General features: G+C 45.3%; 2 protein-coding genes across 3 annotated transcripts in view; both read left to right on the plus strand.

The window, feature by feature from the left end:
* Positions 1–1,017: 1,017 nt before the first annotated feature.
* LOC128909189 (tumor necrosis factor receptor superfamily member 16-like) lies at positions 1,018–11,456 on the plus strand. The gene is made up of 10 exons (XM_054200524.1): positions 1,018–1,161; positions 2,480–2,573; positions 3,411–3,542; positions 3,747–3,858; positions 4,463–4,536; positions 5,234–5,326; positions 6,269–6,303; positions 9,016–9,351; positions 9,816–9,864; positions 10,699–11,456. Exons 1-10 carry the CDS (start codon positions 1,129–1,131, stop codon positions 10,992–10,994), a joined length of 1,254 nt encoding a protein of 417 aa, XP_054056499.1. The 5' UTR covers positions 1,018–1,128; the 3' UTR covers positions 10,995–11,456.
* Positions 11,457–11,941: 485 nt separating this feature from the next.
* The window catches only part of CARS1 (cysteinyl-tRNA synthetase 1), a 37,626-nt gene continuing 33,071 nt past the window's right edge, over positions 11,942–16,496 (plus strand). Inside the window, exon 1 of one of the 2 annotated variants that reach the window (XM_054199277.1) lies at positions 11,942–12,046. In XM_054199277.1, coding sequence (XP_054055252.1) covers positions 12,022–12,046 — 25 coding nt within the window. In that variant the 5' untranslated portion in view covers positions 11,942–12,021. The remainder of the gene's footprint in view (positions 12,047–16,496) is intronic. The other variant, XM_054199276.1, reaches the window with a different exon arrangement.

A 16,496-nucleotide genomic window follows, 5' to 3' on the forward strand; every position in this document is an offset into this window, starting at 1 on the left:
GGAAGAATTTGCTCCTACTGCTGTGCAAACACGTCTGCTAATTTCCTGCCTAAATCTCCCTTTGAATGCTTCAGCAAGTCAGCACATCTCTGGCCTGTCAGCACAGCCGTCCTCATCACACACATCACCCTGTGGGACCACGTATTGGAGTTACTGATAGGAGCCTCTCCTCTTTTGTAGGGACATTTACATCTCTTGGGTACAAATGTATTATGGGTTTGAGAAAGAGCTACTTTAAAAAAAAAAGAAAAAATTCCCAAGCCCACCTGAACCAAAGAGAAGCAGTGCTGAACAGGAAGCCTTCAGTAGGTGTAAAGCAAATGCCTGAAATTCTTTGGATCATTTCCATTTTACCAAACTACGCGCCCACAGGGATTTCACTGGGACTTGTTACTGCAGTTAAATAAAACAAAAGCTGTTACCACGAGAGGAGCAGTTCAATGAAAGAAACTATTAACCTACGTAAACTATGCATCATCAGAGGAAGAGTTTCCAACACTTACTGCTGCTGCCGCAGGCAATTAAAAAGTAATCCAAAAAGGAACAATCTATAAATCCTTGTGCCATTAATTTTAATCCAATTTCAACATCTGGAGGTGAGTGTTCCTACATGCCAGTTACATGCACCTAGAGGATGAAAGGTATTCTTGAGGAAAATCATGGCCAGAAACGTTATTCCTCTAGGAGGAATAACTCATGAAAAGTTCAGAACCCCTTTAGGGATTTAGAAAACCCAGGTATGCACCCAGTTTGTGTGGTTTTGGAAAAATTCCCTTTCCATCCTTTGCCCCGCCTTTTCGCGATCAGCGAACAACACGTGAGCTTTGCGTGGAGAGACACGGATCGGCCCCTTTCCCAATAAGTTTTCCCCCCGCTCCTAATAGGCGCAAAGCACGGTACCAGGGCACGTCCTAACATACGACGTGGTCCCTCTTGGCTCCAGCGGGTGGGCAGCGTGCTACTGGGGCACGACCTCTCCGGTTCTCCCACTTCTCTTCGAGGGCTCCGAAGCCCCGGAGCGGCGGGGGCGGGGCGGCCCATCCTGCCCCGGGGGGCGGATAAAGCGGCGGCACCGCCCTGCGGAAGTGCCGAGAGGAGCAGAGCGGAGTGTGCAGTGTGGTCGCCGCTATGGGAGCCGGAGCGATGGCGGGTCTGCTGCTGGTGGGTGTCGGGGACGGGACGGGACGGGACGGATCTCTCTGGCCGGGGCCGCCGTTCGTGGGCAGGGCCTCCTCCTCCACCTGCTCGCGGCGAGTGGAGGCTGGCACCTGGCCGCAGCCAGCCCCCAGATCCCCCCTTTTGAGGGGAAAGGAAAAAAGGTCTTCCTTCGTGTCCCGCGTGGAGGAACCTAACGGGGTTTTCTATAGTCCTTTTCCTCAAGAGACTTTAGTAACTTCACTGAACTTTTTTTTCGTGTTGTCTGAAGTTTCGGGAATCCCGAATCAATGGAGCTCCCTTAAACCTAGAAAGGATAAGGAAGCGCAGCTGTCGTGGGGGTGAACCCAGCCTTTCCTTCTCTCCTCGGGAAAAAGAAAATTACAAAAGTCAGGCGCGAGCTCTTTAGTACTCCTCACGTTATCTAATTGTGAAATTGGTGGTTTTCTCAGCTACGCGATTATGGGGAAAGCTCTCAGTCCCCCGGGGAGAGAGCTGAAAGAGGGGAGCTGGGGAGCGCCGGCTTCAGTTTAGAAATCGGCAGCGAGCGACGGGGAGCTCCGCGGCCGCCCCGTCCCTTCCCCTCCCCTCCTCCTGCCTCTGCTTCGGCACTTTCTCTGGCGCGTGTGCTCCCGTGAGGGACGTACCTCGGCGGCGCGACACCGGCGGCGCGCGGGCTCCCGGCTCGGCCCCTGGCGAAGCACCCGGCCGCCCGCGGCGGGGGCTGGGCAGCTGCTCCTCGCTCCGCGAGGCTTGCCGGGCCCCGCGCATCCCGCGCGTTTCTTGAAAAAAGAAACAAACCAAAAAAACCCGTAATGATCCTGTGGCTACAGTAAGCTATTTTTGTTAATGACTCAACTACTTGCCTTCTGATGAAGATTACGGAGCCAGCGAGAAATGTTGGATGAGGTTTCTGGGGCGTTTCCTCCATTTTGCTGGAGAAAGACTAACACTGACCCTCCTGTATTAAAAAGGTGGGAGAAGGGTGAAAGGAATCCCTTGATCAAGGCGGAAACCTCGGCCTCCAAAGTTCAATTGCAATAAATTAGTAAAAAGAAAATAGAAGTTTAAAACGGAGGCGAGAATCTGGGGTAATAGTTGCCTCAAACCCGTCAGCCGCTGCAGGGTGCTGCTCTAACCCCAGCTCTGTGATTGTAATTACCACTGTGAGCAGCACACTTAGCAGAAATTAGTTTGGGTTTCCTTTGTGGCTTCCCATAAACTTCTGAATGTGTTTTCAAGTCTTTATGGGAACATCTCCCCGCGATGGTTATCGTGTCCTGGGAGGATGAATCACCCGAACACCTGTCTGTCTCTGCTGTAGGTTACTGTGCTGATAATGCCTGGAACCGGAGCAGAGGACTGCGGGGAGGGAGAATACCTACACGAAGGTCACTGCTGCCTATCTTGTCCAGCAGGTAAGACTTCAGGCAGTTATAGCTGATAACGGCCATGTTTTTTTCCTCGTGGAGATGACTGCGTCACTACTGGCTTGTGGGTTTTTTTTTTGCGTTGCATCCGGTGGAAGCGTAAGCCAAGCTGGTGCTGTGGGGGCTTCTCAGTGCTGCCAAGGCCTGGCTCCATTTTGAAGCGAGAGTCCCTTGCGCAAGAGGTGGTGACTGGGAGAGCTGCCTTGGCAGCAAGCCAGGAAACCTCTGTCTGCTGTTGAGGATGAAGTGTTCGAAGCTGGGTGGTGGTTTTGTTAATTAAAAAAAAAAAAACAACCAAACAAACCTAGCACAAAGAACGGGGCCTAGGGGAATTCTGATATTTCTGTATGTGTAGGTAAAACTTCAGTTTGCCTTTGCCCTCCCCTCCTTGCTCAATGTGTGCAGAGTTAACAAGCTTTGTGCCAAGCAGCACCCTACCCTTAGATAGTATTGAAGGGCGCTCAGATGTTTTTGGAGATAATTCAAAGGAGAAGACAGGTTGTTATGAGAAATTCTCCCTGTTCCTGCCATGCCCCTTCAGAGGAGATGATGCTGGCTGCACGGGTGACTCCGAGCTGCCGCAGTGAGTCGTCCTTGTGTGTCCCGGCAGAGGCCTGGCTGGGTGCCTCATTTAGCGCTTGCTCCCTGTCGGAGTGGCAAGCTACGAACGTGCCTGCTGTGACACTCGGTTCACGTGGCACACCACTCACTTGCGAGGAGGGGTTGAGCTTTCACCAAAAATGGCTTTGTGTTGTAACATCCTGTTATAGTCCTCAGCCTGTTAAATGATCCCTTGAGACTGCTGCCGCTTCTCCTCTTCCACAGGTACTTACGTTGCTCAGCACTGCAGTGCTCCCCACTTGAGAGGAAAATGTATCCCTTGCACCGAAGGAGAGGGTTATACTGCCCATGAGAATGGCTTGGAAGAATGCTTGTCTTGCAGACAGTGCAAAGATGGTACCAAGAACAGTTTTGATGGAACCTTAACCCCTTTCCCCTTCTTTAATGTGGAAAGTCTGGTCCTGTGGCTCTTTTGCGCTTCCAGTCATTGACAATATTGAATTTATGAATAAGTTGCCTTTATGGCCCGAGTATAACTTTTTGCACAGCTGTAGAGTCACAACTTTTATATTTACTTTGTAACTTGTATTTTATTTTTAGATCAGATAACTTTGAGACCCTGCACTGTAACGCATGACACTGAATGCCAATGCAAACAAGGGTATTTCTGCCCTGCCGAGGGCTGTGAAATATGTCAGAGATGCAGTACAACGTAAGTTTGATAATGAGTATAAGCGACTGTTTTCCTTCTAGGGAATGTTAGAGCTGTGTCTCAATCTGTGGCAATATATAACACAACAGGCTGTAAATAACTGCCCTGAAGCCAAATGGCATTATTCATGCATTTTGATTTTTAGGTGTCAAAATACGTGAGATTGAGACCTAGAAAGATACGGATTTTGGTATTGTTGTGCTTGTTGCTTATGGTTGTAAGCTTACACTTTTCATGTCTTCAGATTACTACTTCCCCATGTACACACCTGAATGAGCTTTGCAGCAGCCAGCCTAAAATTTTGGGAGGTAGAACCACCTGTTGAAGGAAACTAACTGTGCATGAATAATGCATCTTCTCTCTGTTTGGTTTTTTTTCCCCCCCCACCACTTAAAGGCTAACATACATGAGCTTTATCTGCTTTGCTTCTATTTAATCTTGTAGTCTTATCTTGGGTTGTTTAAAGGTGCACTTTAACAAAGTTATCTGTTTATGCATGTTCTGTTCACATCTCTAAGCTCTGCCTGAAAAAAAGGCAGGCCTGGGCAAAGCTGCATATTGCTCTGGAAATGTTGATACAACCCTGTGTTGCCATCCACTTCAGGTGTCCGGACGGGAAAGAAATTGTCCAGAATTGCAATGCTACTATGGACCTAGGATGTGGCTCGCCCGATCAAGGTCTGGGACAGACGTACCACTCGGCTTAGTCTGTTGGGTGTGAGGTTTCAGGCTAATGACACCAGAGCAGTCTGTAGGACAGTGGTTTGAACTACCATAACATGTTCAAGAGCTGCTGTATTTTGGTCTGGGAATTACTTGCTAGAGACAAGTTCTCAAAGGTGTTGGAGTGACAAACCATCTTAGATGTCACTTGGTGGCAAGCTATATGTATTGCCAGGGTTTTCAAAGATGCAACAGTGACACTGTTGAAAGTTACGGATAATGCAAAGACTTCTTTCGTGTTTTCTATGTCTGAAAAGCTGTGTATGGGGTGGCTTTGTCTTCTGCTGGTAGATAGCTTCTGCCAGACTAGAGAAAGAAGGAACTGTCAATACCAACATTACAGCACCTGAAGCTCGCTGTCACCTTTGCATACTTGTTTCCCCCTTTTGCTACAGAAAGCCTTTTGGAACTTGTATTGCAGCTGTGTACAGAATCTCCTGCTGCCTTTGGGATAATGATGTGCAGTGGGAGCAAGTACGTGCACATTCAGGTCAGCTGATAGTCCCAGTGCCCTTTCCAGGACAAGCTAGCTGGGTCACTGTACTGGTGCTGAGCTTAGGTTGTTCTCTAGGACAGCAGGGAAGACTTGTGCTTCAGAATATCTTGTTTGGAGACTGCTTCAGTACTAATTTTATTCCTTTTTGCTTTGCAGGAAGCACAGCTTTTGCTTGGATTATTGCGGTGGTTATTGTGGTGGTTGGTTCGTTGCTGTTCATTGTAATTAGAAAGCTGAAGAGTGATAAAGGTAATTAACTGCTTGATTACTATCCATGAGCTTTCCAGAACTAGGCAAAACAAGCACTAAGGCTATCCCTGGTTTTTGTGTTACCTTATAGGGGACCTATTTAAGCTCTAGATCATTTAGTGTGGGATTCAACTGAGTAACTCCTGGATAACGGAGACTCGTTTTGTTCAGTAAACAAAATGCATAAACTTTAACTGTGAGCTTTCTTACTTTGCCTAGATGCCTTTGCTTCGAAGTAAGATTAACCTAAGGTCCTTAAAAGGACTTTTCCTATCTACTCGCATTGTATTGGCAGTGAGAAAAATCTGTGTGTGAGCTCACATGGGGCAAGAAGTAGCAACTAATTAGATCATTAACTACTTTCATTCACTGTGTTTGGCTGTGGTGATTTTTTTTCTACAAATTGTTGCCCTTAACCCAAATGCTAGGTTGATAAGTCCTGTGTGAATTAATTTTGTTTAGTGGAAATGGAGATGTTTTCCTGAGAAACTTTTCTTTCCAATACTGCATATTAAAGTGGTTTTGCAACTAGTTTAGTTAGAATAATGTTGAAAATTATTCCAAATTTTGAATGTTAATTTTGTTGAAATAGTGTAAAGACAATTTCTGTCTTCTCTTTTGCATTGCAGTAGCCCACAAAAACGCTAAGAAGCGTAAGGTGTAAGGGGGGAGGTTGAAAGAGTGGCTTAAAAGCCAAACCGCATCTTGTGGTCTGCACTTTAAAGTGGGACTCTTCAGCCTCTGTATGAAGGCACAGTGTTGGTGGAAGCTAAGGGTAGTTCTCTCATGAAATGTGTAACGGGTCAAGGAAGCTAAATGGCTTGTATTAGAGCTTTGATTTGTGTTACAAATGTATCTACTGCGTATAAATCTTGTGATAATTCAGCTATGTTTAAATTGCTGCAATTCCTAAAATTTTCTTGGACGTATCTTGTTTTCCAGGTGCTTCACTTGATAAAGATGCAGAGAAAGGTCTGGTAAGTATATGATGGATCAAGCATTTCATCTCAGTTTTCTGCAGCTTACTTGTGCACTGCTTAATTGTACCTGATACGCAGCTCTCAATTTTTGTCTCACTGTAGACCTCTGGTAGGATGCATTCCTGTGATGCAACAAGTTGTGATTCATACAGGGCCAGATGTTAGCAAGGGCGTGATGTGTTCATTAGCTGCATGTGTCCACTGCAGTTGGCCTTTCCAGTACTTCCCTTGGAAACAGTCCAGAGCCTGTGGCCAGTATTATTTTGAAAGCGGGGAAAAAAAATTAGGCTAAGTGCAAGCTTTCACTTCAAACTGTCTCCAAGTGATGCCTTGATCCAATTAGTTCTTTGCCGCTTCATGTGTGGATTCCCCAGGCAACATCAGCTATTGTTTCCCTACATAGTAGTGGTCTAGCTTTCCTTGCATTTTGACTACAATGTTTATTCATAAGACTTACTCCTCCTCATCCAGCAAAGTGACAGTCTTCCTGCCTTTGGGCTCTTGTCATAAGCTACAGACCAGGACCTGGCAGTCTAACTTCTTGGCCCTGGCTAGTCCCATGTGACAAGGGGTTCAGGGCTCAGAGCATACTAGTTCAGAAGTACACCCCTCAAAAAGGGGCTTACCAAGCTAAGGCTGGCTGCTGGCATATGTTTCACGCTAAAGCTACGTTCACCCTGGCCTCCTGTAGTTGTAGTCAAACACTATTTCAGAACCTTACTGTTTCAGACTACAAAGGTTATTGCTAGTCTAGCATTTTGCAAGATAAATACAGGACTAGCTTGCATTTAGCTAGTGTACCTTTAGCTCCTCTAGATGCTACGCTCCTAGCAGCACAGTGAAGCAAAAATAAGCTCAGTCTTCACTAGTATAGCTAATGGTGCGTAATGCCAAGCTGTAGAACAAATGTTTGTCTTGATGAGCGTTTAAGAAAAGCATCCAGATTTCTCTCGTAGCACATGTACAGCACCACCTTCTCCCTGCTGCCTTTCTTGACCCCAACTCAATGCATGTGCTATTCACCTGGTGCATGAGCTCTTGTCTAATCTTACTCGTTACACATTTCAAGTAATTAAATGCATCTTCATTATGTCACAAATACTTGAAGATGGAAGAAACAGAATTGAAAGATCTGTTAAAAACATCACCTTAAACTCTTCTCTTTTTTAAGGTCCATAAGTGGCTCCAATATGTGAATCACCCATGGGTTTTTCTTGGGTTGTGTCTCCCCACACGCCCTGGCCAGATTCGCAGCACTTCATGTATTCGTAAAAGTTGATGAAGAAACATGACAGAAAACCTGGTGAAAATGCTGTAGCATAGGAATAGGCAAATACAACACTCTTATTTTGAATAAAATGGTAGTAGAATAATGCAAGCTCTGATGTAAGAGTTGCCACAGACTTGAGTTGCAATGTCTGCACCTTTGGAGTGTCTGTGCTACTGTAACAAAAAGCTTATTTGCTGAGGAGAGTTACACTGATGCAGTCCTGAGACCAACATGCTGTCCTTTGCAAAGTACCCTGGAATTTAATACTGCTGTAACAAACAAACAACAAAAAAACCCCAAACCCCAAATCAACCAGCTGATACTTTATTTCATTCAGAAATGGAGCAGCAGCTCTAAGTGAGCTATGCTGTGTACCTTTGGTTGCTCAGTTACCTATTTAAGAACTATTCTGTATAAATGGAGTCAACTTGTTTAACCTGTTTGCACCCTTAAAGAAAAAGTGGATTCAATGAGGATGATGTACAAGTACATGTGTGATGTGTGGGGCGGTTCCCCTCACATCCCTGCTTATGCAAGTTCGTCATGTGGTGGTGTAATGTGGGTCACTGCCCTTGTGCAAACAGAAATCACACTGGCTTACGTTTATGGGGGAGCTGTACACAAGTCTCACTGGAAAAACAGTCACTCCTCACCCTCATTTCCCACCTTTAAAAATAAAAATTCTAAAACTTTCAATTTTTAGGACTAGCTGATATGCAAGATAGATGCTGGTCTACTTTGTACTTGTACTGGTCTTGATGAGTTGGTGCTATACTTCCTGGCATATGCTTGTTTAGTGTATTGACAATGCTAAAAATGATGCAGCCCTTCTCATTTGCTTCCCTCTTTGTCCCCTTGCAAAAGCTGTGCAATGTGCGCTGGTGCTCACTGGCTTCGTTCAACTGATTCTAATTTGCGAATCTACCAGAAGAACTAATTTAGCCAAAAAAAGCCCAAGCTAGTGCATTTACATGGAGCAAATATGCTAATATCACTTGGCAAAAGCTGTGAGAGTATCAGCCTTGATAGAAGGATAGGTTTGAGGCCCCTGTTGCTGTTAAGTCAGCTCAGGTGCAGCAAGGCAATTATTTTCCACCTGCCTCAAGAGGGGTGTATACCTTCCATACCCAGAGAGGAGCAAGCAGCAATACTCGCCAGTGAAAACATAGGAAGAGTTTCCTGCGTTTGTTATGGAGGTAGCCTGTGAGCCTCACCCCACAGTTGAGTGGGAGCGGAGCAGTCAGCAAAGTGGAGAGTTTAGGCTCTGAAACCATTTAAAGTCCAAGTCTATAAAGGCTGTTACTTTTGCATGTTTGTAACTTTGCCAAATTAGTAGTTCTGGTATCTGGTGACTTCAAGAGTTATGTTTTCTTCCTCCAGACTGTCCTTGAAGGCCTGTGTCTGAAAGATCTCTTAAAATACGTTCTTATTCTTTACAGAACCCTGAGGGCAGTAGTAAAAGCCTCATTTCACCAGAAGTGGGGACACCTGCAAATAACGCAGACAACCCAGAGGATGAGAACTCTGGTGAGAACCCGGAGGGCCAAGCGCAAATCAATGTTAACTTGGAAGTAAAAAACCCCTCACCAGAGGAAAACAGTGTTGCACTTACTGAGCGGGGCACCGTCCTGCCCAGGGGCTGGAAGCGCCACATGGAAAGGTACTGGAGGAGGATCGCAGAGTATTCACTAGCAGCAAAAACTGGGCAGAACCTTGCTTGTCGTCAGAATGCCCCGTCTAATGTACCAAGTGATAGGATACCACCAAATCGTACGGTAAGTGCACGTGTGAAATTATCATTATATTTTCTCTGATAGACGTGTAATTTCAGTTGATTTCTTAACTGGTTTTTGAGTGATAGATGTTGTTTTCAGGCAGAACAATAGGGAAGAGGAGACTTTGCCTTAAAGATGTGATAAAAGTATAGGAAGTGATATCTTGGGAAAGCAAACTTTAATCTGCTCTGCCTCCTTCATCTCCGTGTTCGATATTTACACAAGAGGCTATTCTTTTGCGATGGCAGCAAATGTGTTGCCTTGTTGCTTCACTTTGGAGCTGGTAGCATGGCTGTTTCAGTAGGCAATTTTCTTTACTCAAATACTTTCACCTCTGCTGTGAAACCTGCCCCCCCTCCCCCTTATTGGTGTGTGTGCCGCAGAAGCAGGTTATTAAGTAGCTCAGGAATAATCGAGTGAAGTCCTCTGATACGTTGGAGTAATGATCCAACTTTGTATTACAGGTACAAAAACGAAGATATCGAATAATTGTTAAAGATCTCTCTCAAAAAGGTAAGTTTTCCATGAATTGGCAGTAATTGGAATTTTTTTCCTGTTGACTTTAGTCTACTTAAGGAATAGTGTAGGGGAGGCTAATTAATATTGCTTAGAGCTAAAAGGCTTTCAGTTTATTGTAAAATACGCTGAAACAGGATTATTGCTACATTTGAGAGAAGTTGTAATCCCTGTGGTGAATTGTTCCACTTTAAAGCATGGCTTTTCTGCACAGGGGTGTAATGCAGTCATGCTTTTAAGAATAAGAATGAGACAATTTGGTTTTATATGTTTTAAAGAAGTTTGCATTGCAGCAGTGTACTCTGCCTTAATGAGGGAAGTACAGGTCAGAGCAGGAGCTCTTTCTGTCAAATGTACACCCTCATGGAAGACCACATCGAATGCCCAGATATCTGCCTGTACCCAGCAAGTTGAAGTGCTGGATGACCAAGCAACAGGTTTTGCTCATGCTGTTCTTGGCATGGCAAACCTATACCAGTAGCATAGTGAGTGGTTAAAGTCTGCTGTTGAGTAGCCCTATTAAGCTTAACTGAAGACATGCAGGCGAATGAAACCTTCCTAAAAATCACCTTTACTGAATGGTCTCTCATCTTAAGAGACTACTTTTAAGGTATGTAGACTGGTACCTTTAGCTTCTTTCAAGATCACTGAGTAGGAAACCTATTTGTCCTGCTGCTTCTCAGGTGCCAAACCTGGCCTTGCTGCTGCTGTTTGGTCTGTGCATGTATTGGCTGAAAATTAATGGGAAAACATGTAAGGTAGCTATGAAAAAAAAAAAAAAATCTGTATTTTGGAACCTAAGCTGATATGTGTTTGTGTTTGTTCTTTCAGAACTGAGAGATAGCTTTTTGGCCTTTATAAAGGAAGTACCGCCGAAAAAATGGAAGCAGCTTATGAGAACTCATCTGCAGGAAAATGAGATTGTTAAAATTATTTATGACTTTCCTAATGATATAGAAGAGCAATCTTATCAGATGCTTCTCACCTGGAGAAACTCACTGGGAGAGAAACAATCTATTATTAAGTTACTGGATGAGTTAAAGCATCTAGATAAGAAGGCTTATGATAACATATTGAACACTTTAAAAAGTAATAACATTATTAGTAAAGTAGAAGTTACAGATTAATGTTTATGATGAACTTCAGAAATGCTCCTGTGTACATATATATGGCTACAAACTTCCTGTAAATGAGGACATCGACAAACTGCTAGTGAAAATGATGGCATTTTGTATCTTGATACCCTCCTCGCCTTCACGTGGAGAGCTGGAAGTGATTTAACGCCGTCGGTGTTAACACAGACTCCGGTTGTGATATTCACTAAGGTCTTTTGAGTTATATGATATTAAACTCAGGCGCCGGATGCCAGCTTGAGTGCGAGGAGCTGTAGCTCGTGCTTCCCTTCCTGTGAGGCAGGACTGTGCCGTATGGGCCTGGACGGTGGGAACGGAGAGGCTGCCGCTGTTTTTGAAAAGGATCGCAATGCTTTGGTTTCTGAAACGATTGTATTTTGGTTTGTATCATTATGCTCAGAACTGTTTATGTTTGAAACGCAGTAATAAAAGCCTGGTCGAGCCAGAAGCTGGGGTTGTGACTCTTGGGACCTTCTCTGAGGGGAGCCCGTTACTGGCTGGTGAAAGCCTGGTTGAGCCAGAAGCTGGGGTTGGGACTCCTGGGACCTTCTCTGAGACAAGGGGAGCCCGTTACTGGCTGGTAAAAGCCTGGTCGAGCCAGAAGCTGGGGTTGTGACTCGTGGGACTTTCTCTGAGGGAGGGTGAGCCCGTTACCGGCTGGTTTTGGGGCTGCCCTGGCTGTGGTGAACTCCCTGAGTCCGCTCCTGAGGGGAGCCCGGCCGCGCGACGGCCGCCCAGCGTCCGCTCCTGAGGGGAGCCCGGCCGCGCGACATCCGCCCAGCGTCCGCTCCTGAGGGGAGCCCGGCCGCGCGACGCCCACCCGCTGGGCGGGAAGGAGGTGTGTGTGTCGGGGGGGCTGGGGGCGGTGCTCACCCGTTGCCGTGGTGACGCGGGGCGCCCGTCGGAAGTAACGTAGAAGCGGGCGGGGCGGGGCGGGGCGACGCTTTCCGGGCACGCTGTTGCATCAGCTTGCGGACCGAGGGGAGGAGGCGAAGGCGGCGGAGGAGGCAGCAGCAGCAGGATGGCAGCGTCCGCCGCCGAGCAGGGTATGTCGGCCACCGGGCGCTGAGGCGAGGCGAGGGGAGGGGTCCTGCCGCGTTGTCACCGGCTTGGCGTCACGTCTCCGCCGCTGTCACGGTGTCAGGTGGGCGCCGTGACGTCAGGCGGCGGCGGGGAAGGTGGGGGGGGGGACACACCGCCGGCCCACCCGCCCTGTCAGGGCGGCTGAGACGTCGGGGCGCGAAATGGCGGCGTGGGGCGATGAGGCGTCGCCCCGGCGGCCTCACCGACGTGTCCCCCGGGGGCCTGCGGTGGCGGGGTCCCCCCCAACGCACCCTGGGTGCGTTGGGGGGGACCCCGCCACCGCAGGCCCCAAGGGTGCGTTGGGGGGTGACCCCGGCGCTGCAGGCCCCTGAGCAGCCATCACGACACACTCAGGGACAGAGGCGATGTGTGAGATCTGCTGTTGGGTGGGTGTCCCCGTGTCCCTCGGTGGCGGGTGACACGTTAAGCAAGTCCTGGTTCCACTTCAAGGTAGGGGGAGTGAGGAGTTGGAAGCGTGGCACGTGTCTGGGTCTGGACGTGGATGGGGTGGTGGGAAGCGTGGATCTATAGCTGCTTCTCACCTCTCAGAAGGACCTATGGCGCCTTGCAAGACCATGGGAGGCGAGGCACTAATGTAAAGGTTAATGGTGGCACATCGTGATTTCTGGGAAAAAAACCTCAGAGCTTCTCAGTACTGAAGTCTGGAAACAGCTGTTCTCCATCATGGTGGGTTCAAACAGATGTTAAGGTGGCTGCCAGACCGCTTAGTCAGTTGTGCGTTTATCACCACGTAGTCTGCTCTCTTTCACCTGCCTCAGTCTTTCCTAGTCATCTATGTTCTCCTTTGAACTCATGTCTGAACTTTTTGACTTTTCTGGACTTTTTTTTGTGGTCATATTTTAATGATGGGTTATTCTACGCTCTTCCGTATGGAAAGGAGGGCTAGGGTAGTCCTATAATTTTTGGCACTACTGTAGCAAATGGAAACTTGGAATACCAGTCATACAAGTATGAAATACCATTATGGTATGTGAGGGGTTGGAAATTTCTGTCATTCCATTTAAGGATCTGTAGATTCAAAGATTTTTCCCCTTTTTCTTTGCTCCTGAACGTTACTCTGGTCTTTGCTCATCACAAGCAATGTTCCTGTGTAAGGGAGTCCAGAAACTTTATCGCTGTCAAGGGACTGGCTTTTTCAGATGTGTTTTCAGTATCTTAGTTAAGGTAGTGGGAAAAAGAATCCCACCAAAGGCTCAGTTCAGCTATGCTTTAAGAAAATGTTTAGTTAAGTTTATTGTTGGGCAAATATTTGCTTTTTGCTTGAACTGTAGTTGTTACATTTAGTTTCAGTTCTGCAAAAGTGGAAGTGGAACTCACAGGGCTAAAGTGACCAAGACTGACAAGCTCTTCCTTGGTGGGATACTCCCATCTTAAAAATCCCTGCTTTGCTAAAAGCTTCTTGATCCTTGTGCATGAGTCTTGAACAAAAGTCCGTTGTCTTGCTGTGAGTATGCTGTGTCTTGCATAGGTGGGATAGCTACACTGGTTCAGTTCTTCTGAATTTTTTATGGAAAAGGATAATTTGTCTTGGCTGAGCAGAGTTGGACTTCATTCCAAAGCTACCAGAGTGGCCAGCCAGAATGATAAATGGCCAATTTGCAGCTGTATTAATAATGAGACATATTACACTTATCTTTTATGGGTTGTTTTAAATTTGTGAAAGCCAAATTGGAAGAGCAATGACATTGTAAAATATTCAGAAATGTCTAAGACTTCTTAGTGAATGCCTCTGCAGAAATCCCAGAACATTTCAATTGTCATCTAATTATGACTGACAAGGTTAGCAGGTTCAGGGAAGCCCAGGAAACCTAATTTTTCCCTGAAGCAAAGTAACTCCTTGTTTTTGTGTCAGCTAGCTTACTGCTTACTTTATGGCTTTTCTGTATTTACGTTGCTGTCAACACCTTCAAGGAACAGAGGTTTTCATTTTCAAGTTAATAAAAGTAAAAAATGTCTATCAAATTTGATATTGTGTGGGTTACACATCTTGATTAAACTTCTACAGGTATTTTATGTGCAAATAAAACGCAGAAGCGATCTTAACTCTTTGAGTCTCTGTTTTGCTGCAGTCTTTCAGGCAAATTCCTAGTCTCCTTCAGTAGTCTCCGAAGCACTCCATCCATGGAAAGAAGAATGTGTGACAATTATGTTGCCAAAAGAGATCATACACTGGCAATTATTATATGAGAACTGTATTAATTAATGTCTACAGTGGAATTTCTTTGAAACAACTTTTTAATGCGGAGGGAGTGTTAATATTATTAACATCCATTCTTAAGATTTTTCAAGGTTATTTTGCTAACTCTCCAATACTTGTGCTCAGTGCTTGTTTTCTGAACGGGGTTGCCCTTGAGTGGTATGATTTGATGCCTACGGATCATTCCATTCACATGAGTTAACATTCAGTGTTATGCAACAGCTCTGTAATAATCCTGCATTTCTGTTGTCAAGAAGACACTTCCTAATGCAATTGAGTAGTAGCAACTGTAATTTTTCTGTTTTGGGAGGGGAAAAAAATTGCAGTTGGAGAGAAGGACTATTTCTTCGCCTAATTTCCTAAAGCAACAGGGGTAAAACAGGTCAGACCTATATACACCCATTGGCCCTCCTCTCTCAATTTGATCCAATGGATCTCAATCCATTGATTGGTATTAGTTACGTTTGACAGTGAGCTGTCTCTTGCACACGGTTGGCAGACTGAGCAAAGATGGGTTGGAGCTCTACAGGAGGATGAGGATACTAAAGTGTATGGGGAGAGGGGATGAAGCACTTAGGAGGTACCAGGAAATGTTTCAGTGGTTGTGTGTGATGAATTAAAGGCATTGCGAGACACTGAGGGGGGGAAATGAGGGTGCAGAATATAAATCACAGAAAAACAAGACTCTCTAGATTTACTACTCTTGTTTTTACTAATGATATAAATGAAATCAGAACAGACTATTATGTAAAGATAGTTTTGCCTGATATCTTTCGCTTGAAAAGAAATGGTCTTCTGGTATACTGCCTTCCAAAGGACGGTGCTATCATATTCATTCTTTCTTCCCAGGAGAGCACCCAGTGCTTCAGGAGAAGAGCTTTTGTTTTGTTAGTTCAGCCCAGTTTGGAGCTACTCACAAGAATGCCAGAAGTGAGAATGATTTTGTCCTCTATGTGCTGAAACAGGATGCTCAGAAGTATTTCAGAATTGCACTGATCACTTGGCACTCTCAAACAAAGCAAATTTGCTTGTATCTGCATCTCACCACAGCAGAGAGTAGAACACATCTGTGCTAGCTTTAAGCTAGCTGTCATGGTTTGTAAAGTAGCTATCAGTCTAGAAAAGGAAGTTTGGAGCTCAGCACAGCCTGTGAAACCAATGTGGGAAACTCGTATTGGTACAGTGAGCGTGCTGGAAACTTGAGACTGCTGTGGCTCAACTGCTGCTCTGCCCTGAGAAACTCTGTGAACAGCTGCTCAGGTGCGTTCATGCTGTACTGCACTCGCTGTGGTGTGCAGTTATGGACGTGAGTTTGGGCTGAATTTGAGTCAGTGATCATCAGTCTTAACGTAAAGACATCCTCCTGTTAGGTCCCCTGGGCTAACTGGTTTCTTTGATGTATTACACTTTCAAGTCTGCTGTTGCTCTTGCAACTAGTGCTGTTGCTTTTGCAACTAGACATCACGTCAAACTTTATAATTTCAAGTATTAATGTGTGTGCCAAGATTGTTCAAAGTCATTTTGGCTGCTCTGCTATCAAGGTTGAGCTAGTACTGACATTCACAGGCAATATTTGCCATCTCTCCTCACCAAAATTAGCTTATATGAGTTCTGTCATCTTTGTTATATTTGTGTGTAAGTTTGTGCAACTTCCCTTTTAGATTGGTTTACAGATGTGGTTGGAAAGCACTTATATTGTTTCAGATACACTGAGTTGCTTCCCATTAGCACCCTGGTGTGTGAATAATGGTCATAATAACCCTAATAATACTTTGCAAATTGAGCGTTGCTTTCGTTGCAATAGGTCTTTAAAGATCTTTTCTTTGAGATATAGTTTCATTTCTACACAGATCATTCCTGTAATACTTTTTCTTTTTTGCCTTCTCCCACATATGATTCATGGATACAAAATTCAGTCAAGGAAGGCATATGTCTTTAGGTTTCCATAATAAACATAACTATTTCTAACTATTTCATGTGTATAAACAGGTAGAGTTCTGTGATGATAAACATCAGTAAATATATGGGAGCCTGAAAAGTTTATAGTAAAATTAATTATGTGAGCCAAAGCTGAATCCCATACACCTGGGTAAGGTCTAGTGATGAAACATTGTTTACCTGATATTCCTTATTTATACTGAACAATTACATAAATAGCCCTTGAGAAGGATTGAGACTTTACATGAATCTGACGT

Source organism: Rissa tridactyla, chromosome 4 (genome assembly GCF_028500815.1).
Source record: "Rissa tridactyla isolate bRisTri1 chromosome 4, bRisTri1.patW.cur.20221130, whole genome shotgun sequence".
Classification (NCBI taxonomy): domain Eukaryota; kingdom Metazoa; phylum Chordata; class Aves; order Charadriiformes; family Laridae; genus Rissa; species Rissa tridactyla.